This window comes from Rhipicephalus microplus, chromosome X (genome assembly GCF_043290135.1).
Source record: "Rhipicephalus microplus isolate Deutch F79 chromosome X, USDA_Rmic, whole genome shotgun sequence".
In the NCBI taxonomy this organism is placed as follows: domain Eukaryota; kingdom Metazoa; phylum Arthropoda; class Arachnida; order Ixodida; family Ixodidae; genus Rhipicephalus; species Rhipicephalus microplus.
Window position 1 is genome coordinate 105957711 of NC_134710.1, and position 22620 is coordinate 105980330.

General features: G+C 42.0%; 1 protein-coding gene across 6 annotated transcripts in view; it reads left to right on the forward strand.

Annotated features, from left to right (window-relative positions):
• Obsc (Obscurin) overlaps window positions 1-22620 on the forward strand; it is a 188904-nt gene that overhangs the window by 153462 nt on the left and 12822 nt on the right. For 5 of the 6 annotated variants that reach the window (XM_075877358.1, XM_075877361.1, XM_075877359.1 and 2 more), the window contains 15 exons: window positions 295-411; window positions 2448-2623; window positions 5978-6049; window positions 6610-7047; window positions 7935-8141; window positions 9999-10129; window positions 12195-12351; window positions 13682-13963; window positions 14925-15030; window positions 15828-16028; window positions 19837-19975; window positions 20461-20633; window positions 20739-20765; window positions 22112-22264; window positions 22501-22546. In XM_075877358.1, coding sequence (XP_075733473.1) covers window positions 295-411; window positions 2448-2623; window positions 5978-6049; window positions 6610-7047; window positions 7935-8141; window positions 9999-10129; window positions 12195-12351; window positions 13682-13963; window positions 14925-15030; window positions 15828-16028; window positions 19837-19975; window positions 20461-20633; window positions 20739-20765; window positions 22112-22264; window positions 22501-22546 — 2425 coding nt within the window. The remainder of the gene's footprint in view (window positions 1-294; window positions 412-2447; window positions 2624-5977; window positions 6050-6609; window positions 7048-7934; window positions 8142-9998; window positions 10130-12194; window positions 12352-13681; window positions 13964-14924; window positions 15031-15827; window positions 16029-19836; window positions 19976-20460; window positions 20634-20738; window positions 20766-22111; window positions 22265-22500; window positions 22547-22620) is intronic. The other variant, XM_075877360.1, reaches the window with a different exon arrangement.

The window sequence follows — 22620 nt, forward strand, 5'->3', positions numbered from 1 at the left end:
GCGTCCCCAACGCAAAACCAACACCCTGTTAGGGTTTCACGCATGTGCAGTGGCCTCGATGCTATTTCTTTGAGGCTCCAAAACGATTGGCGCCCCTATTCGAAAACTCTCTGATAACATCGTAAAAATCAACGAAAAACAGCCTCGCTAAGCCACTGTACGTATCACGTACTTTCATCAATAAACTGCACAAAAAATCATTTTTATGTAAATTATCAGGGGCAAATATGTTGCATGTGTGCCAGGCTCCCACTATTTCTTGGTATTCATGTGAGCCTTTTTTTTTTTTTGCAGAGAAAAGGGAGAGCCACCATCATTCGTTAAACGGCTCGAGAACTTGAGAGTCCCCGAAGGTGATACAGCAACTTTCACCGCCCGCATTGCTGGCTCCCCCATGCCAGAAGTAAAATGGTGAGTATAATATCGCCTATTATTTGCGCATTAGTGCATTTTACCGGTGAAATGGAGCACCCTTAGAAGTATTTACTCTAACTCATCGTAATTCTGAATAAACAAGCGCTGACTGCGCCTAATTTGGTCATCTATCTTGTAACCATATATAGATCTTGTATAGATCTATATATAGATCTTGTAACTATATATAGATCTACAAGAAGTTACGCTGCAACGCTTGTATCTTCTTTTTTTTCGAAGTAATATATAATGTTTCAGAAAATAAAACAAAAATATACTAAACTCGGCACAAAATTTACAAAAAATCTAGATTCCAGTAACACTATTTCAACTATTTATACTTCAAAAAGCAGTATTACACTTGCAGTAGGTCTGAGGACTTCGTTTCTGGCTTCACCTTTTTCCAACATCAGTCAATGTGTATCTGAAGGCTGACTCTGCGGCTTGCTTTTGCCCAGTTCGATGACACTTTGCTTACTCTTTTTTTCGTGGCGTCACCGTGAACTCAGAGAACGTGAATCATTACGTGGTACTGCACGTGGGGCCAGTCAATCACTCCTGCTTCTAGTTTCGATTTTTTGTCAGCTCTGCAGCTCTTGCGCGTTTTCATCGTTTTTCGACAGCGAATAAGCTTGGCTCCGACCACTGCCGTGAGCAATCATGTTCTTTCCGAGACTATAATTAGTTAATAATCCTAAAGTCTACGATCTCCAATGACAATCAATACGCAATGGAACGTAAACATTTGCAGCCGATTACCCTGCATAGCAACACGACACCACGGGACATCTGATCATGACCAAGCAGAAAGGTGCATTGATATCGAACTGTAAGAATAAAACTTTTGTCATACGAACGCACAGCGCAACTTCCTAACACATTGAATCTTGTCCCGCTACATCGCAAAGTTCACAAAGATAATCATTTCTACGAACGCACACATACAATAAATAATGATCTTAAAGCATTTGTTAGCTTTCATGCGTCATTGTCGATATTCAAGCAAGTCATCAGTAAATCTTTACGTTAATACATCTGCATATGCATGTATACAAGGTCAGAGTTATAACGCAGCAGCTATATGTCGTATGTCACACACTGATGGCTGCAGAGTGAAGTTTTTATTCATCTCTACGGTGTACACAGGGGACCTTTCACGAAGCGCACATGTTCATGTTATGGGCAATCGGAGCGTTTTGTTCTAAATGATGGTGCTATTGAGTTTGCATGTTTGGAATGTCCCTTGAAGGACATGAAATTGATTTCAATATGGGCAATACTAAGAGGAAACCACAGGTAATCGGTCCAACCAGATATTACTTTCTATCAGGTGTAACTCATCGCGCGACACGTACCACAGGTTAACGTTACCCATCTAAATTTTAGTAACAAGAAGTACACCAATCAACTAATTTCAAAAGGTTACTAGTAATTTTTCATCAAAAAAACATTAAATGTGCAAACATGCGTTGTTGTAAACGTCGCTGTATTTAGCGCCTAACAGTGGTACACAAAAAAGAAACTAACTGACGATTCTGTCATGTTCTTCTTGGCTGTCATTGATAATTTTAGCACCCTGGCACTATTTTACAGTCGCTAATTAGACCAGCCCAGGCCTAGAACTTTAGTTTGACTTGGTTTTGGTTTATTAAAAGCATAACTCGACACAAAATTGCCTTGGAGTAGACTGAGTAATTTTCCTGACTGGGTCATGCCACCCTGGAAGCAAAGCACATGCAGAAGACACTCTAGTAATCAATAGAAACAGAGAACATATAGCACTACAGAACTGAGTGCGTATTACTGTACACAAGTTCCCAAATGGAACCTTAAGAGCTTGGAACAGAAATTATTGAATAAATCTTTTTTTTATTTGATGTACTCCGTATCTTTGCAAATACAGACAGTGGAACAGTGAAATTCTAAAGAATGTCCACAAAGCCACAGCCTCATAACTTCTCGACCACGGGTAGTACTGAGCTCATGCATGTTGAAATAGCGGTATATTTAACACTCCCTGGCTCCCCGCTCAGGTTCAAAGACGGCGAAGAGCTCGAATTCAACCGTCGCCACAAGATGGAGCTGGAACCAAATGGAACGCTGCGCCTGACGATCCGCGACTGCAAGCAGGAGGACCTAGGCGAATACCGAGCCTCAATCTACAATCCGTACGGAAGTGACACCTGCATGGCCACCCTGAGGGTCGAGAGTAAGGAATCCCTTCTGTGGCATTCGCGGCTGCTGCTCATGGATCCGCTTGTGCCATGCCTCGTTGCGATGGGCATCGTAATGTCCATGCTTGTGATTATACTGTCTCAGAGGGAAATTCCCGCTCCGTGTGAAGAAGCCCCATTCTTTGAGGACCTCAACCAGTACGTCTTCACCTGTGCGAGCAAGCAATGCGATCTTTGAGAAAGCAAAAAAAAAATTAACTCAGAGTTTGGTGAGCGCGGGCGCCCTTTACAGTTTGAGCTTCTTCGGCCTTTGAACAGGCCGTGCTTTCTCATTGTTCCTATCGCGCGACATCGTGAGAATTATTACCTAACGCACAATCAAACACGGAGTATTTACTTGGTGTACATAGCTTGTACTATTGTATGACTTAGTTTGGCACCAAAAAAAGTACATAATAAGACCTTTGTTCATCAACCTTGAGACAAGGCTTTGAAAAGGTAAAAGAAACTAAAAGTACTGTTAACTTTTGATTATTTTTACGACACTAAGATGTTACTTTTCTTTCATATTTTTACCAGCTCGTTCTCGTAGATGATGTTATTGATTGTGTTCGTAAGTGTCCTACTTTATCAAGAACTGGAAACTACCATTTATCTCCTTTTTTTACACAGCGAGTGCGCATTCTAAATTGGCTCCTCCTACTTCCTTTCTAGCGCATCTACTAAGCAATCAATTTTCTCACAATTCTTCACAAAACTTGCCATATGAACAATGAATAAGATAACTTTCGGAGAACACTATGCACACGTCCAAAAACCTTAGATAATTGAGGAACACTGCATGCGCTAAAGAAGTTGAGCTAAATTTCTCAATGCGCATGCACGTGCATGCATAGCGACATTTACACTTTGTAAGTACACTAATGCTCGTAAGATATTTGAGCGACGCTGTGTAAATTTCGTTGGCTTTTTGAACAGAGCCATAAGCAGTGTTAGCAGATGGTGTGACCTGTTCAAATTTAGAATACACTCGTTGCTCGGGTCAGCTCGCGTATTAGCCACAGGGTACATTGTTTTGCGTAACTCATATTCATGCCCAGCATGGCTCTGTGGAAGTTCCACTCAAAAACACTTGTTGCAGGATGTTTCACTACTAACCAAACAAAACAAGCATTACTTTCTCTCTCTCTATCTTTCTCCCTCTCTTTCACTCTATCTTTTGTTTGCAAGAAAACTATGAACACAGCGCGCTTACAACACTTTCATTATATGATGGTACTCCAATATGCTAAGATATCAAAACTTCTGGAATAATTTTTTCGCACCTTCAGACATCCCGAAATTCTTCTCATGATTCCTCGACAGCCGTTTAATGCAGGACACTTCACCCGCTTTAACACCCATAGTTGCTCTTCAAATGATTTTCTATAATTGCCTAACAGCTAGTGCTTGTTCAAATTTTAAAATTTTTGTGGCAGAGTGCCGCTTGCAAAACCAAGTCTTAACGTTGGAAGACCATGCTCTGTTTGAGTGGACCTTTTAGGGTAACTGTATTCTGCTGATATTTGTCTTGTGAAACGACATTCTATGTATGTAATTTTTACGTTTCTGTCCGATGTGCGGGCGATTCCTAGAAAAACTAACTTATCGAGCTCACCGAGGCATGCCAACAGTGTCACTATGTAGATAAATCTTAAATATGTACAGAACTGTGTATAAAACTATCGAATGTACATTTTACTGTTCTGTTCACCAATTAGTTGTTCATTAAAGCTGGTATGCTGTAACTATTCTGGCTTGTGGATTTCTCTACTGAAAAAGCAGTGTTACCTTACACAAAAGTTACTTCCACTGCAAGAAAAAAAAAGATAAATTATTAAAGGTTTACTGTTATTAGGGTAATTATTGTCTAAAAGACAGCGTTGGCATGGCGATACGCCATAATGTTGGGCTGTGTCGGGAGCTCGAAGTTCTGAAACTTTTGTGTAGGCAACACTAAAGCTTTTGAAGCAGTAGAAGTAGATGCTTTATTTGTAACCACTGCACGCCATTTTAGCCAAAGCAAAAGGAAAAATTCAATCCCGAGCTAGTCGTGCGCTTACTAAAGCTTTACAATAATTTTTTAGTTCTCGAAAAGTAACGCCTTCACATCTACCATAAAAAAAGTTGCATAATTATGTGTTTGTCTGATATAAATAACTCTTGTGTTGCCGAGGCGCCTCAATTGAAGTGTCTAGAGACAAGTTCAGGAATGGCCTGCAATAGAGTATAAGTACAAACTTTCTTTTGCATCGCGAAAATAAAAATGTACTAAAAAAGCGCTTCAGCCATCAATAAAATTCCCGGTACCCACCAACACCGTTATGTTTGGAAGCAGTGGTTATGTAACTATGTTACTGAACAGTATAAAGTAAACGCTTAGAATGCCTCTCAAGACATTTATTCTTGAGCACCGTTTTCGCCTGCCACATCTTATATTGTAGCCTCTATTTCACACTCTTCTGAACAGAGCTTGCAATACTGTCACTATTCTTGTGTGAGAAATTCGGCAGCAACAAATGTTGCTCGTTCTGAAGTCTTAGTCACTCGGGTTATGCGTTTTGGATCAGTGATTGTTGCCACCACGTCTTCCAACACATCCCGCTAAAGCGAAAAGGTAAGTATTATTTTGGCGACAAACCTGTAGTGGCTACCCTGTAACTGAACCTGTAATCTCAAAGCATCAGTTAAAACGCACGGTTTGTGCGCTTTCCTCAGTCGGCTTTTCGTAGTGAAGCATTGTTTACAAAAAGCGATAGCGATAGTCTCTGTAATCATCCTACCCACCATGTGTGAACATTATCGCTTACATCACTTATTGTACAAAACTAACGCGCAATGCACTGGCTGCACACATAATAACGTAACAAGCCGAGAAAGTAAGGTATAATCTTTCCAATACTCGAGCGAAACACAAATATTTTGGCAATAGAGTCCTTAAACAGACATTGTTAGATGTTAGTCTTCAGAGTGGACCTTAACACTCAGTGAGCATACCTGCTCAAGCCTTCATTTCTCCTAGTGTATTAACACTCACAGGCTAACTGAAACTGCAAGTTTGATAAACCATCGAGTACTTTCAACGAAGCTTACTTTTTTGAAGATTCCACAGAAGAAACTGTCGCATGGTTTTTAATAATTGAACGCATGGTGTGGAGTGGTTCCTTAAACGTCTGTAGAGCAGTAAGTACGAAAACTTTGCAGCGTTTACTTTGTACTTTGGTTTGAAAATGCACCCGAACCTAACAGTTTGATAAACTACACACCGTCCAGACGCACACGGGTTTCATCCTGAGCAGTGTGGTGAAAATACCTGTTTTTACGGAGCTGTACTTTTCCCGTTCGACCAGGTCCATACGATGACGGAAAGCGGCGGCCGTCAACTGACAAGTACCCAAGCCGCGACATTCCTGAAAAGTCTGGTGAGATTTCTGGGCTATAATCAATAGTCAAGTTAAATGTCCATTTCTTGTAAGTGTCAGCGTTCACTTCTTGTCAGTGTTTGAACAGTGTCAAAACTGTCGGGTTTCTCAGAATGGACTACAGCTTTCTTGCTTTTGACCTCATAAGAGTTGAGAAGTTAAACAATTGATACAAAATAATTACTTAAGCAAGCGAATTGAAAAAAAAAATGTCTGATTTGCTCCAAGTGACCGCAAGGAGAATTACCTTCATCCTGTCTAGCTATGTTGTATTTACGTATATTTAAATTTTGGCACAATGTAAGTGGGACGTCTAGTGTAACTTTGTTTGAAGTACACGAGCATCTTGAAAGCCCCACTTGCACGCTCCCCTTATGTGTCTCTGTCGTTTCGTTTTCCTTTTTCTGTCTCTAGAATTGATTACTCCCAAATGTACATGTAGCATATCTTACGCACGCATTGCACGCGTGGATAGATTTTTCGTCAATACCTGTGTCGTCGCCCATGTCGAACGACCAAGAGGAGTCCTGCACTGTGCATGTGTTCTTTGTATTTTCCAGACCAGCGGCGCGGTAGATCACCCTCCCCACGCCAGTACCCCGAAGTGAACGGCTATAGGCGTTCACCGCCGCGAGACGATCGGCGGCGCGAGCCCTACAGCGGCCCCTATTCGCATGAACTGCCGCCCTTGTCACCCCTCCCGTCCCGGGACTTTGACCAGCCCGATTACGACCCTAAGTCTCGACACCCACCCCACCCGAAATACGATGACCTCGACAGGCCGTACGACCGCCTCAAGCGGCCGGACCTCGAACCCGAGCCATACTACGCAGGCGTTCCAGATCCGCTCAACGACAAGCCGTACATCCGGCGCATGACGGACCGTGACTTGACACTGGGCTGGAAGCCGTCACCGCCCAGCAGGTCCCGCATCCCAGTCTCGTACACGGTGGAGATGGCGCCACTTCCGGATGGCAACTGGTCACCCTACAGATCAGGTGAGCTCTATTGTGGAGACTTCGTTCTTTGCGAAGCTGATGATAAAAGGCCTTTGAACGGCACAATTGGCCTCACGTTTAAAAAAAACGTTTGAACATTTCTGCCTTACCTTGAACTTAAGCGCAATGTATATCAACGTAACTCACTGGGCAGCATTTTCTAAAGAATCATGTTCCAGAAAAGTGGCTGAGTTACGATTACAGGTTTCTGCTGTCAATGTGCGGAGAGTATTACTTTATAGTAACGTAAGCATTTACGTCACTTCAGCAGAACTTCACTGCTTCATGTTCTGACAGATCCAGAACTCCAGATTACCTGATTTAGGCATAATTTCATGTATGTGACAGTTTATTCCACTATTGAGTGCAATTCAATGGTATTTAATGCGTACAGTGAGCAGAATAATGGCGATGACAGCGTAAAGCAACATTTATATCCAACTGAATCTTGTTTCCCAAAGGTATTCGTCTATCCAATTGAAGTCAATGAGAATTTTGAAAATATATATGTACTTGCACAAAAAATAGTTCATTCACCGACAGTATATACGATCGACGAACAAACTTTTTTATGCCGGAAGCCTCTGAAATAAAAAGGTAAAGCTACAGAGCCCGCAGCTTCCTACATTTAGATCCCACTGCCTACCTTATTTTGACAGTTTGTTCGCGAAGTTGCATATGCGACGCCAGTGTTCAACTATTCATCTCACCATGACGTTTTGTTGATTGATTGATTGATTAATTAATTGATTCCGATAGTTTCACATTCCAATTAAAGTTAGATAGTGAAAGAGTGGTACGTATAGAACTCAGTTGAAGCAGAAATGTGATGAAGACCACGCTTCTAGAAGCTTCGTGCTCGTCTTGAAGCCTTATTATTTCACCAGGCGTGAAGGACACACAGCTGGATGTCCGAGGACTCGAACCATTCAAGGACTACCGCTTCCGCGTGCGTGTGGGCAACAAACATGGCCTCAGTGATCCTTCACCTTACGTGACAGCTCACCGTAGTCGTCTTGGAGGATCACCGCCTGTTCCTAAAGAATTCAAGCCGAAGGACTACGAAATTCCGCACCCTCCGCTCGATAAACCAGGTAACCTGCTCCACTGATACATGCTTTGAATGAACTTCGCGTGCACCATTGAGGATAATGCTGTTTTCCACCATTTTTCATAACGAACAACTTTCACAGGAGACTTGCTGCAGGGCTAAAATGCAGAAGAATGCAACGTTGTGCCCCTATACAACGACTAAAGGATGCAGTGAAAGCAAGAATTCTTTTGACACTAATAACTTTAGAATGTCTTAACTTTTTAATGTGCGTAAAAGGGGCTTGAGGACAATGTAAAGACCAAGATGCAGATTACAGCTGTCTCTGCAGCATGCAATCAAACAAAATAATTTGGTACATTTTAGTATCACACAATACATTTAATATAATTCAAGCACAGAGATGTGAAATGCATAGCAATAAGCAGGCATAAGGTGAATAATGCTCATAACTTGGCCATTGTTAGTGAAGGCCGAAAAGCTTGCGGGCGACGACGATATATTAAATGCGGTTGTGCCGGTGGAAAATATACTGTCAGCAAAGAATTAAATGCGAACAGAGGACAGCGTGGCTCGTAGTAAGCTTAGCAGAGTCTCAGAATAAAATATGGGCACCAGCGATAATTCTTCACTAGCTCCTATACCTTCGTTACAGTTTGAGCAGCAGTTTTTGCTTAACGCCACAAGGAGCTGTAGGGTCGTGCCTCTGATAGCACTAAGGCGAAAATCGTAAATGCCTCGTCAGACGCTGGCCTTTAAAAACGTGGCATGAGGCACGCAAACTTACATGACGTCACGTTATGTAAGTTGCGTCACGTCATGACACGTCATGTCGGAGTCATGTCAGTAGATGAGTCACGTTTACCGATCTGATATTGTTTGATAGAAGCGTATAATTACAACAGGCGTCGCTTCATGTTAAATGCTGAAATTCTCATATGACACGTATGCTTCGTATCCAATAAATTTATATCAACACATATGAATCATATGTGCTCTCACATGATCTTACGAGATTATTGGACGTGTGTCATACGTGTCATGTGAGATTTTTCGATAGCGTATGATTAAGTGGTTCGTTTGAAGCTGCCAACCCAATGAAAAGGGCCTGATCAGTAATTCATAATCATCTTCAGCAGACACAACAACAACACAGTGTGCAACTACGTAGGCGTACATATTGCGTCACGTACGCATAGTGGACGCGAAGTGGATACTTCGCTACTTCTCAAAATGATGATAAATTGTGGTGTACCGGTTGACTTTCGCTTTCGTGTCGTCTTAGGCGAATGCATAAGGGACCCTGTGAGCTTCATGTTTTAGCTTGCTCGTTCGTTTAATCATCATCACCTTCCGACTCTATTGTCTGTACTCCAACAGTACCTTGTATTTTCATTGCACTTGAATTTGTGATTCTCATGAAACCTTAGCAAGCAAATTCTTTGGATTTTAAACGTCAATTGTGCGCTAGTGGGTGCGCCCAATTTTCGGTATTCTTTCCTACCAAAGTAATTAGCTGACCATTAACGGCAGCATATTGCCCAGAGCTGGACTGTGGAATAAAACAAGCATGAACACGTCATGCACGCAAAGCACAGAGGCCAAAACAACTTACGCACCACACTGATGTTCATAACCAAGGCATGAACGAGATGATCAATGTGCCAGCAGTTCTTCTCCAACAACATAATGTGTCCGATCACAGGACATTGTTTTTAGAAGCGGCAGATTGTCATAAATCCTGCTGCTCATATTTTGTAGTAGTCTGAACTGCATGCAAATACGAAATGATGTGTATTCCGCTTTCAGTCTGCGTTCATAGCCTGTCTTTTTTTTAGCATCGCAGTAACAAATGCTTCCTCTGTACGAAGTTTCCGACTTGAATACTCTTCATTTACAGGTGAAGCTCCCGTATTTGTACGTCATGAAGAAGATGTCATGTATGGTATACGTGGACATCCTGTAAGCATCGAATTCTGGGTCTACGGCAACCCTCAGCCAGATATTAGCTGGACGTTCAAAGGAACAAAGGTGACTATTCTTTTTCTTTTCTTGAAACTTCAATATCGAAGTCCTGCGTGTCCCACTTACGCGATTCGTACTTGTGTTTAATAATGCAACTTGCTCTTTGCGTTTAGAAATTGTGCGTCAGGGGTAGAGAGAAAATGTTAATATGGCAGAACTGAGGGGTCGGCATGAATCAATATTCTTGCCTGCTGCTCAGCATTAAGGAAAGAGCGGGGGTGAAATAGGGTGGAAACAGAAGCTGCTGATTATGAGAAGCACGGCGGTGGCGATGAAGTAAAGCTTTGAATTTCCGAAAACTATTTACAGCCTTTTGTCGAGTTTTCTGTCGCGCAAAACCTTGTTCAGCACTTTCAGAAAATATTATGATTGATTGATTGATTGATTGATTGATTGATTGATTGATTGATTGATTGATTGATTGATATGTGTGATTTGACGTCCCAAAGCCACCCTATGATTATGAGAGACGCCGTAGTAGAGGTCTCCGGAAATTTGGACCACCTAGAGTTCTTTTTAGTGCATCCAAATCTGAGCACACAGGCCTACATAATTTTTCCTTCATCTAAAATGCTGCCGCCGCAGCCGGGATTCAATCCCGCGGCATGCGGGTCAGCAGCCGAGTACCTTAGCCACTAGACTACCACGGCAGGGCTTTCAGAAAATGTCATGCTGAAGACGAGGTGGCGGTTCCTACAGAAGTATTATTGAAATTTGTTGCTTCGTAGACTTGAACAAGACGGTGGCTATTGAATATACCTGTGTGATATACCCAGGGCAGACGTACAATACTAGTCCAATAGTTTCAGGAGTGTCATTGTGTATTTCGGACTATCTGCACGGCCGATAAGGTGTAGGTAGTGAAGATTGAGCACAACAACCAACTGTAATCTGCTCAATAAATTTGTAGTGCACCTCTTGATGGTTGGTTGCATTCTAACATGCATATCTGGGTTGAGTCTGTGAAGATGACAGTGACGATGACTTGGTATAATGACCAATATACTGCAGTAGTTTCACAGAAGAAGCACAAAATGGAACGGACCATAATGTGGCGTCGATGATTGATATGTGAGGTTTAACGTCCCAAAACCGCCATATGATTATGAGAGACGCCGTAGTGGAGGACTCCGGAAATTTTGACTACTTGGGGTTCTTTAACGTGCCATAATGTGGCGTTATCGTGAGCAATGTTGGCCTCCACATAAGCTAGCTTGCTTCCATGTAGGCCGCAGCGCTCTAGAACGTACTGATCTATTTACAATGGCCAGTTTTTAGGGCTAAAATATGTAATTGGGCCACTTCTTGGGCAACAAGATAATGTGGCCCTCGTTTAAGCACCAAATCTACTACTTGAAACACTGCGTTGAAACACTACTACTTGAAACAAGGCTGCGTTGATATATTTCTTCGCGGATGACCACAATTTTTGCCGCCATCGATGTTGTTAGGTGGTCTAGACGACAGCGTTCACTGGCCTTCAAACTTCATAGAATGAACGTCGCTGTAGAAGTAGTGGGCATTAAATTCCTATCACTAAACAAATGTAGCACGCGCATATATATATATATATATATATATATATATATATATATATATATATATATATATATATATATATATATATATATATATATATATATATATATAATGCTTATTGTTTTTGGCCCCATGAGGGTATCCACGATGATATTGTTACACACTCCGAGAATACAGCAGTGCATTTCACGCCTGGATAAAGCCCATATGTCACGAGTAAAAAGAAAATTAACCCTAGTTACTGTCGCCGTTATTAAAGAGGCGGTTTTAATTTAAAAATATATCTTATTTTTTGTACGAAATACTAACGAATGAAGCCCTTCACTCCACGAACTTCAGCTTTCTCTCTTACGTACCGAATTACCTTGTCATGTATCTGCGTACTTTACGTTTCTGTTCAATTATCCGAAGTCCTTAATCTAAGTCTAGTATTGTCAGCAAGTAAGTCAGGTGAATCTGTAACTATTGTTTTCAAGTAAAATCAATGCTGATTATTAGATGCATGGTTACCTGGCGTTCTTTACTTTCCCAGGTTGAAATGGGTGGACGATACAACAGCATGCAGGACCGGAACGGTCAGGTTACACTGTTCATTTCTCGAATGACTGAGGATAACGTCGGCCCATACACCTGCACTGCAGTCAACGAACACGGACAAGCCACAAAAACTATATACGTCGAACTCGCAGGTAAGCCACTCGCAATTTCCATGTTAACGTTCCCGCCGATGATGCAGCCCAGTGCGTGAACATAAGCAATTTTTTCTTATTAACCAAACACCTTCACTTGCAAACCCTAAAGCTGGTTTCGCCACAATGTTTTAATTATTGAGAAGAAGACGACTTTAGCAATATTTCTTATTTAAGATGCAATAGCCAGCCCAGTCCAAAGATTAATGTATGCGTGTAACCAAAATGCAGAAGTTAGAACATCCAACCCCTCGTTCCTCTCGTTACTCGGGATAGAACTCAGCCTATTACGTTATAAGGACGTCGGGCACTTCGGTGAATTAAGAAGACTCAATGCATTGCCACACAGCCTACGGCGCAAACGTGAGGTATCGCGTAAAACGCCCGATACTGTGGAAGTGGCGTAACAAACGAAGTGTATGGAAGTCATGGTGGTAAAATCGAATTCCTTTGGTGTAGTGCTCTTGAACGTTTTCGGGAATAATGAAATAAAGGCAAGTGCCAGGTGTATTGAAGGAAGACCCATCGCTCTCACTTATCAGGATAAGGCAATCGAGTAGAAGCATAAGGTTAAAGAATAGAAGTAGGAGGGATCGCTTTGGCAGGGCGGACGATGTTTCAAACGGTTGCTGGGTATTTCATGCACTGTCTTTTGCGCAGTAGGGTGAAAATATATCGGCTGATTTCACTATTTGTAAGTGAGAACTGTATACGGTAATAGCTACATATCAGCTTATCCAAGCTACATAAATTCAATTTTAATGTTGCTTGAGTAGAAGGGCGAAAAAAATAGAAAGAAAACTAACGCCCATCAATAAGGCAAGAACCTTCTTTTGTTCGTGTTCTTTCATTTCTTTTCCGTATAAATTAGCGAGTTTCGACTTGAACAAAAAGGAAGCAACGCGTACAGAGACTAGTTCTGTTTTAAAATACTACAATTTTCAAAAATAACCTTTTTGCACATACAAACCACAGAGGAATAAATTTTGTGAAGCTCTCGCAGCAGTTTCTTGCTCATACCTGAACCATTGAAGTCAAATAGAACAAAAGGAACTTGTGTAGTCTTAATGAACTCAACTTGAAAGATGCGCCTTTGTAAATCATCATTTAAATATCTTTTTAAGAACCATCTTGCTAATTCGTTTGCCATTCACGTGCACTCAATTGCATCACTGATTATTTTGTGTATATTATTCAATGATCACCTCGATGCTCCAGATGGCGCTACGTAACCTAGGAAATCAAATTTCCGTGGACGTAGTCCTGTATTCACGTAAAAAAAGATGAACAATTGCTCTGCACTAAATTATTCCATTTTATCTACTTACAGAGGAGCCAGTCTTCACAAAACGACTGGAACCGACAACCATAATGCTGCGACGTGGAGGAGAGCTGCAGTGTCGAGTCATCGGAAAGCCTTACCCCAAGATAAAGTGGTTTAAGGACTGGCAACCCATCTGCAACAGTTCTCGTGTCAGCATCATATGGGAAGCACCCGACACTTGCACCCTGGCGCTGAACAGCTCCATAGCTCACGATGCCGGCCTCTACTCGTGTTCCGCCTCCAACATCGCCGGCACGGCTTCATGCTCGGCTATGCTGAGTATTGAAGGTAATAACCCTGCCCCGAAGTAGAGTGATAACTTGACAGGTTAAGCGATGTTTGGATATAACTGCGCTCTCTATTGTTTGCGGAGTTCAGCAGAGACCGTTTGCTTTCGCCCAGATAGTACTATTACAACAATGAACTCTAGTCACTGCAGTATTTGTAACTGCACAAAGTACGCTCTCAGAGAGTAAAGCCCAAGAAACAGTGGAAAATATACGTCAGAGGCATTTCACTAATAGTTCGCGCTTCAATTTTTATTATATATGCCACAAACAAGTATATGTATTTTCTTTAAGCACATGTAATTCTATTAATAGTCGACAACACTTCGCGTCCCTCGTTCACAGCGTCTATTAATTTTTTTTTTCACTTAAACTGACAGCTATGAAAGCAACACCACACGCCAAAGTTGTTATAATGCAGCTTTAACACTAGCTGTTGGCTCGAGCAAGTTAAAGTAGATCTGCTGATATACACCTGTGCGATATGGCTAAAGTGCAATTACCACAAATTGATCTGTTTCGGAATGCACCGACATGTTCCACGATAATGCAGGCGTGCCATCTGTCATCGATGCGGCCTGACCATAAATTTTGTGTAAAAATGAAGCTAGCTCGCGGCCTTCTTTATTGTGCCTATTAGATTAAACACACATCGCTATGTATTGCGAAGAGCCAAAACATTCGCTAACGACTAACCTTCCATTATTGTGCGTTATCAGTGCCTGGCGAGTTCACTTCAATTTAAGCAAAAAACTTGTCTGACCATATTCAAACTCCTTTTTGTACACCCAAGTTTCTAGCAATATCATCTTTTTTTTATTTTTCTAAGGCAAAGAGTTGTGGGATCAAATTTGCCAATAGTGTTACCAATTGTATGAAAGGGCGAATCATACTGCAGTATAAATGCTTAGAAATATAAACTGTGAATAACGCAAGATATTATGACTTTTCTTTTAATTTAGAGGATGAGTCTGAGTTTGACCTGAGAACGTACCACCAACCAAAAGTGATTAGGCCTAAGTCGACTCATCTGGAGGACTACTACAACCTTGGTGATGAGCTTGGACGGTGAGTTGTCCAGCACTCTTCATTTTGCTAGTTGTTCACTTTTATGACACTCACCTCACTAGATCAAGTTAAAACAAAACAAAAGCTGAAACAGTACAAGAACAAGGGAATGCGCATGAACTGCGTTCACCGTGCATCTGCCTTTTAGTTACAAAGCATACGTCAATATATACACCTCAAGTGCTGAGATGCGCGCATGAAACCCAACGCTCACCAACTGTAATCAATAGTGCATATCAATAGTATGTCATTGGCGACTCATTCGCGGTAGTTTCAATGATGCCTGATACATGTATCACAACACGTGCAATGAAATATGGCCGCAGTATCGAGTAAGACTGTATTTCATCTTCTCCATAGTTTGATTGATTAGTGAAATGCTATAGCACTCACCGCATGTGCTAGAGCAAGTACTCTAGTAGTCTATTCGTAACACGTATTTCATTATGCTCGATTCGTTACTGTCATATTATTCTCGGGACCTCGTAAATTCACGATACATACAACCATTCGCGCTGAATTTTGCGGGCACATGACAAATTTTTATTGTATTCTTTCACGTTATACGAGTATGTACAGCTTTTTTTCTACGCTATCTTCCTTTCAATTCATGAAACTATGTTGCCTCCGTGGTCTCAAAAATTGAAAGAAAAGAGCCCGCGGTAAGCTGATTGAATCTGCGACGTTGAAACCTTTTTCCTAAATAAAGATCAGGCAGCTTTCGTTCCGCTGCTTTTCTTTCATGCTTTGCTAGTTATTTTTTTTCGCATGAAAAATTGTTTTTTCTGTACTTGTAGGGGTACACAGGGCGTCACGTACCATGCCGTGGAGCGTTCGACAGGCAGAAGCTTTGGCGCGAAGACTATGCACGGAAGGGGCCAATTCAAGGACTGGATGAAATACGAGCTTGACATGATGAACCAGCTATGCCACCCTCGACTGATTCGTCTATGGGACGCCTTTGAAACGAAGAACTCCATGTCGCTCATCACAGACTTGTATCCTTTACAGCGTTTCATTCTGGATAGAAAAAAATCTGCAATGCAATCTTCAACACTTGATTTTTTTATATCAAAAGAGTTACAATAAACTAATCCCACACATTTACACTCCGATGCTAACCTCTATGTAAAAATAACGTTCGTTGATCTGTCCATGTGAAAAAACTTAAAGGACGTAAATCAACAGCTTTGTCAGCGCCACCAGTACAGGCCAAGAAACTCGGAGAACCTACTCTATCGCGAATTATTTTGTCATTTTTGAAGGTTTATTTTTTTAATTGCTTTGTTAAGATAATTATTCAAATTTATCAGGTATTTTGTGTTAAGGCGATCGAAACCACCGTAAGCATTAACACAATTTCTAACCCCCTGTTCTTACATGCACGACATTCTAGTTGACTTTAGCCAATATTTAAAGCTATGCCAAAGTATTCAAAATGGACGTGACTGAATACGCTGTTCCTTGTTGCATAGAAACAGTAACACGGTTTTAGTTTTGATCAATTCATGTAACTCGTCCAAAGTTACTAGCCAACTTCCCAAAGGTAAAACCTAACGCAACTTTTATCTATTAGAATATATTGTGAAGTTTGAAGAAACAAAGAATTCAGCAGCTGCTAGCTTCCTGCTTGCTACAACATTATTATTTTTCACGTTCCTGAAGGGCTCCTAAGCTACCTCTAACATTTGTTCAACAATTTCAAATAAGCACGCGCATCGTGTTCGGAATGCTGTCACGATCAACGATGCCACACTTGGCCACGCTACAAGTCACGGGCATGCCTTAAATTTTAGGAAACGATCCTTCCTTCTCTCTAGGCCCTTCTGGTCAACCCTGCGGCGTGTGCGACGTAAGCGCGTTTTATATATGATACTCTCAGAAAGTGGTGCTGCAATTTGTCGAACAATAATACCCTACGAATTCCGGTTAGTCAGCAAGCAGCTGTCCACGCTCGAGTGGAGGTGCTCTGGCACGGCATGCCACCAAACGGCTCCATCATCGTGACGATTCTTTGAAGGCGTCGACACTACACAGAGTCCATGCTGGCCCGATTTCTGACAGCACGGGCCGGCGTGGCCACAACAGTGGTTAGCCGAGAACATGCAACAACAAAAAAAAGACGCAGAGAAGTACGTAGTTGACGGAGTCGCGGCAACCGGAAGAGGTAGCTGTTTTGAAAAGCACGTCAGCGATGACGTATGTCACGTCATATTGAAACGGGCAAACGACGAGGACGAAAAGCGATTCTGGGAGAGGAGACCAGTTGATGAACGAAAGGTAGCGACGGAAAAAGCAAAACGAGCAATCACTGTGTTTAGATCATCGAACGAGTGTAACTCCACTTTTACGACACCATTTCGAAACATTCTCACGGATACATGTTCCTTGTAGACTCGAGCACTACTGCCACACACTAGCTAAATCTTGATCTCTGGGTGGTTTGGGGGCCCTTTAAGAAATCCAGAAAACTGTGTCGTACTCTAAAGTACAGCACATGACATCCCGTATTCTTTGCCGTAATATTGGCCGACTCAAATGTGCTGCCATGAAGAAACAGCAATTTTCACAATGAGCGATGAAGCCATAAAATTTCAGTTCTCTTGCAACACCTTATAATTCAACACATTTATCTAATGTTCAAATACCGGAGGTTTAAAGGGTCTCATTTATTTTCTTTCCCACATTCACCTACTGTAAACCCACTGTATCACTGTAACGCCAATCATGGCGGAACGACGCAAACGATGGGAAATTGGAATAACAGCACGAAACGCAGAACCTTACACTTTGTTAGCTTCCTGTAAAGCGTGCACTGCCACCTTAATTTATTCTTGCGGTAAAGCAGCTGTGAAGGGTCATTTACTTCGCATTTGCGTGCAGTCAAACAATCACAAAGTTTAAACTAGCCTCAGCTATCTTCATAATTCAACACACTTAAGGCAACTTCACAACTGCTAGGTATATAATGCGCGCATCACATAGTATTCTCCGACATTTCTCCACTTCTCTGAATTCTTTCACCCTACGTATCAGTCACTTCCTGTAAAGCGTGCACTGCCACCTACATACTAAAATTGCGGCAAAGCAGCTTGGCAAAATTATTTACTCTGCAGCGACACTTGACAGTAGAGGCACAGACAGTAGAGACACAAGGTTTCAATTACCCTAAGATTCAGTCTGTTTTATACTTTGGGTAAATCTCGAAGCGCATGTTATCGCGATGCCACGAGCGCTGCAGTCAAGCGCAGGCACCAGCTCGCCCTGGCGCGGAAGCTCGAAAGGCGCACTGTTGAACAGCGTCCTCTGCTACGACGCCGCGCGCTAGCCACATTTTCGAAAGTGCACAGATTCTATCGCTGCTGCGATAGCTGAGTCGATACTCTGTACTAAACGCTCTCCAACTAGAACCTGTCAGCCTTTATTGGCGATAATACGGTTCCAGAAATTTTGACACCATACTTTGTTTGCTCTTTCGAAACGCCTTGGTACTGAGTGCGTGTCTGTATTAAGTGTAGAAGCATGACGAGTGCATTTTCACGCCGACGGAAGAAGCCTCCATGGTGCAATGAAATGCGGTCAAAAGGAAGCTCGCCCAGGTCGTTGTATAGACCGAAAGCATTCCTGAATTCATTAACATTTGTTTTATCGTGTTGAACACCCATAGCTGCACGGCAGTAACTGTTATATGTCTTGCGTTCCTTTAGCGTCAAATAAAGACCGTGTAGAGTACGCACTGATTGTGGTGTCTTTCTCGTTACGGTGTATTGCGGGAGAACATACAGCAAACTAATATACGTGCTCGCACTCCGTCACACGGTGTTTCGAAAGGGGAAACAAAGTATGCTGTCAAATGAAGTTTCTGGAACCGAAGTTGTCACCACTGAAGGTTTATGTGTTGTCATCGCACATCTAGTAAAAAAGGGCAGTTCAATAATTGTCGCTGTAACGATTATTTTCGTGCGCTGCCCGACAATGCGGCCAGCGTGCGCCACGGCGGCAGACGACGTGGTTCAACACTACGCCCCCCGAGCGTCTGCGCACGCGGGAGCTGCTGCCAGCGCCATACGCTTACGGACCACTATATGCGAGAAAAATTTATTTTTCCAACAGAATGGAACAATAACGACTAAGAGTACGCAACACCATGCTGTTCATGTAAATAGGTTCACTAGTAAAACATGTTATTGGACTATTTGGTACATGCGCACCAAAATACAAAAAAAAGACGAGTAGCGAGAGAACCGAAAAGGGCACCCTTTTCTCTTTTGTCTTATCCCTCATTTGATGGTACGCATTTTTCTTGTATTTCATTAAAGCAGTACATGCTGGAAAGTTGGATAACGAGGAGAAGTACGCGGCTTTTTCTCAGAAGCAGTAGATTTTTATGAACATTTTAAGCCGACTATGGCTTCTTCGAGTTGAATTGCAGTGGCTCTTCATCGCAGCCACGCTTCTGAAGCTGTAATACTAATATGTTATCTGGAGCGATAATGTCATCAAACGCAGTCCCAACATTGTTTTAATGAAATTTACAAGTGCCTGTATTTCTGGGTCTTCCTGGCATTTCAAAGCTCTTTATTTGCTTTCGGGCAATCAATTCGCACTTTAAACATCTTTGTTATTTGTTCTTGTGTAATGACCTAAACTGAAACATACTCATATTATGCTTACTACGTTTTGAACGTAGTCGCAGATATTTCAAAACGGTAAACATTTTATGCTTTCAAAATCCTCTTGCCCACAATCATGTGGTCAACATGCACACTGTTTCTATCGATATTTTTACTTGACAACATTTACTAGCTGCGGTGGGGGCCCACTTTTGGACAATATCATTAGCCAAGACAGGGTGACGGAACACCAGATCGCAAATTACATCAAGCAGATCCTGGAAGGTCTCAACTACATGCACGCGCAAAACATTGCACACCTTGGCCTTACGGTAAGTTGCAACGTATCTGTTACAGTGCATTCATAACTTCTTAAGCAAGCAGCATCCTTTTCTAAGCACTGAAGTGTTTTAAACGCACGTTACGTTATTCTTCCTTATTTTGAGATTCGACCTTGGTCTTCGCCTATACAAACGTTTCACTTTCGGCACCGCTAAAAATTTATTCATGTGTCTGAGCCTTTTGTGCAGTCTCGCCGCTTGTTGTTTTTAAGGCCTCGCTTCACTCTATTTGTCTGACAGGTTTGACAGCGTAATAATTTTGCAACCGATTTTAGGCTGTACACTCAGTTTATTCACAGCCATAACGCTTAAACCGCGCTTAAACGCAACCCGATCTTGTCAGGAAGCGAGGATGTCACTCGAATCACCCCAAAAAGTGCCAACTATTAAAATATGTCTCCTCTTCAGTCTGTTGACATCTTTTAATCATTCTAAAAACTGTTCATACTTTTTTTTTCACTTGCGTACCTTTTTAGCTTGGCGATGCTCTTGTGGCTCGTGAGAACAGCGATGACATCAAGATTGGCGACTTTTCGCTTTCTACGAGGCTTCCAAGAGGAAAAGTAGTCATTCAGGAGTATAGACACCCCGAGTTTGTGGCACCGGAAATCGCCAATAAGAAACCTGCCAGCCTTGCCTCAGATATGTGGTACGCTACCTTATCGAACAAAACATCCTAAATATTTCTGTTGATGCTACAAAACCCAACTCATACTTTCTTTTGTTCTTCGTTTTTTTTTCTCCTTCTCTTCAGGAGTGTCGGAGTGATCTCCTACATTTTGTAAGTAGCACGAATGCACGCTCCGTGCGTCTCTGCCGAGCGTCGCTATAACCAGTAGCTGTGAGCATGCATGTCGACATTAGCTGTGCATAGCGAGGAACCACGATGAAGTAGTTTCTGCATTAGGCCTTAACGTCACGCGACTAACGTGCTTGCAAAGACGAGAACACTTAGATAGTTTCACATAAATTACCAGCAAGTAGTGGTACCACCAAAGGCGCAGCTAATGTTATGTGTTAAGCTGCTGAATACTATTTGAAGTACCTATAGCGCTCAATATCTATTCTATGAACAATATTTAAAATTGATTATCGGTCTTAATGTAACTAGGATGAAAAGCAAGTTCGTTTTGTCTAAGAAATTTCTACAAATCAAGGACGTCACTTGTGCTCGCGTACATTTCCCTTTTTATGGCACATATTTTTTTTAGAAATTATGGCTACGTGTTTGAGTTAGCTTCTCTACCACATAGAGACAATAACTATCACTCAAAAAAGTAACACTATTACGAAGCCGTTTGTGAAGTTCGACCTCCCTGTATAGTGCGACATGGGAAAAGTGAAGAGAATATTCGTAAAACACAAAATTTTTCTTTCTTCCAATTCAAGATTTTTTTCCCTAATGTTCTCACTTAATTTTACCGCATCTCTTCATGAACAATGTAAATGCGACTATTCCACTGGGTCCACTCTTCAATAACACCACTGCTCGCACCGAATCAATGGCACTGTTTTTCGTCGAATAGCCAGCTTATGAAGGCCGGGTCAGATCTTTGTGCGAGCACCTCAGTATCAGGACTGCATGTGGGCCACATGTGTCATTTGTTCTTGATTCTTAAAGAAACTAAAAGTCAATATGGTCTGCGTTTGTCGTGAATACCTAGACATCTGGACATGGCATTCTAGTGATGTGGAATGTTGGCCTTCCTAATGGTTCGCGTTTTCATCGCAAGCGTCATGCGGGTGATGAAAAGAGAAGCTCTGCAGACAAGCAACGCGGAAGAGCATTGCAGAATGTAGCAGCATAACTACTCCTGAATACTCGCAAGGCCTTCACTACTCAATCTTACTACAAGGAGGAGGAGGAGGAATAAATGAGGAAGGACAGGGAGGTTAGCCAGTTCTCAGACCGGCTGGCTACCCTGTTGTTACTACAAGAATTCTCGTTAACATCTGGACGAGATCGAAGTTGGGTGCCATGTTGCACAATTCATGACAATAGGTACAGCAACGGATATAAGTGACGATCCGTCGTCTTCTCCTACGCTGTTTTCATAACTACAATTGCAAGGAATTCAACAAAGGAGTTCGGTATTTCGACACTCTGCTTTTTTTTTCCCGTTTCAGGTTGAGCGGCATTTCACCGTTCCTAGGACAGAATGACCGAGAAACATTGAAGAATGTTCAGAACGGCAAAATTAACTTCCTGCACGATGGATTCGCCAAGGTTTCTGATGAAGCACGGGACTTTATCTCCAAGCTATTAGTATTCGAACCAAGGTTTGTTTAATAAATTATTTCTTGATGGAGATCAGAGTGAAAGACATGATTTTCTAAGTAGTTGCAGGATGCTTTGCGGTGCCACCAATTAGCTGGTAAATGGATAAAAACCACGACCTGTGCTATCCACGTTTGATGGTTTTGTTCCCATTTCGAATGATTAATCATTCCCATCACATGAACTCCTTACGTAAGCGTGAGCTCCTTCTCTGACTGTCATATACGCGTCTTTTCAGTGAAAGGATGGACGTGAGGACAGCTCTTGAGCACCCATGGCTTAAGGTAAGGTGATCGCAAGAGTGAATCACCTTTGATAGTTTCGAACGTTCCGAATGACTTCAGTGTAAAAAAAAAGC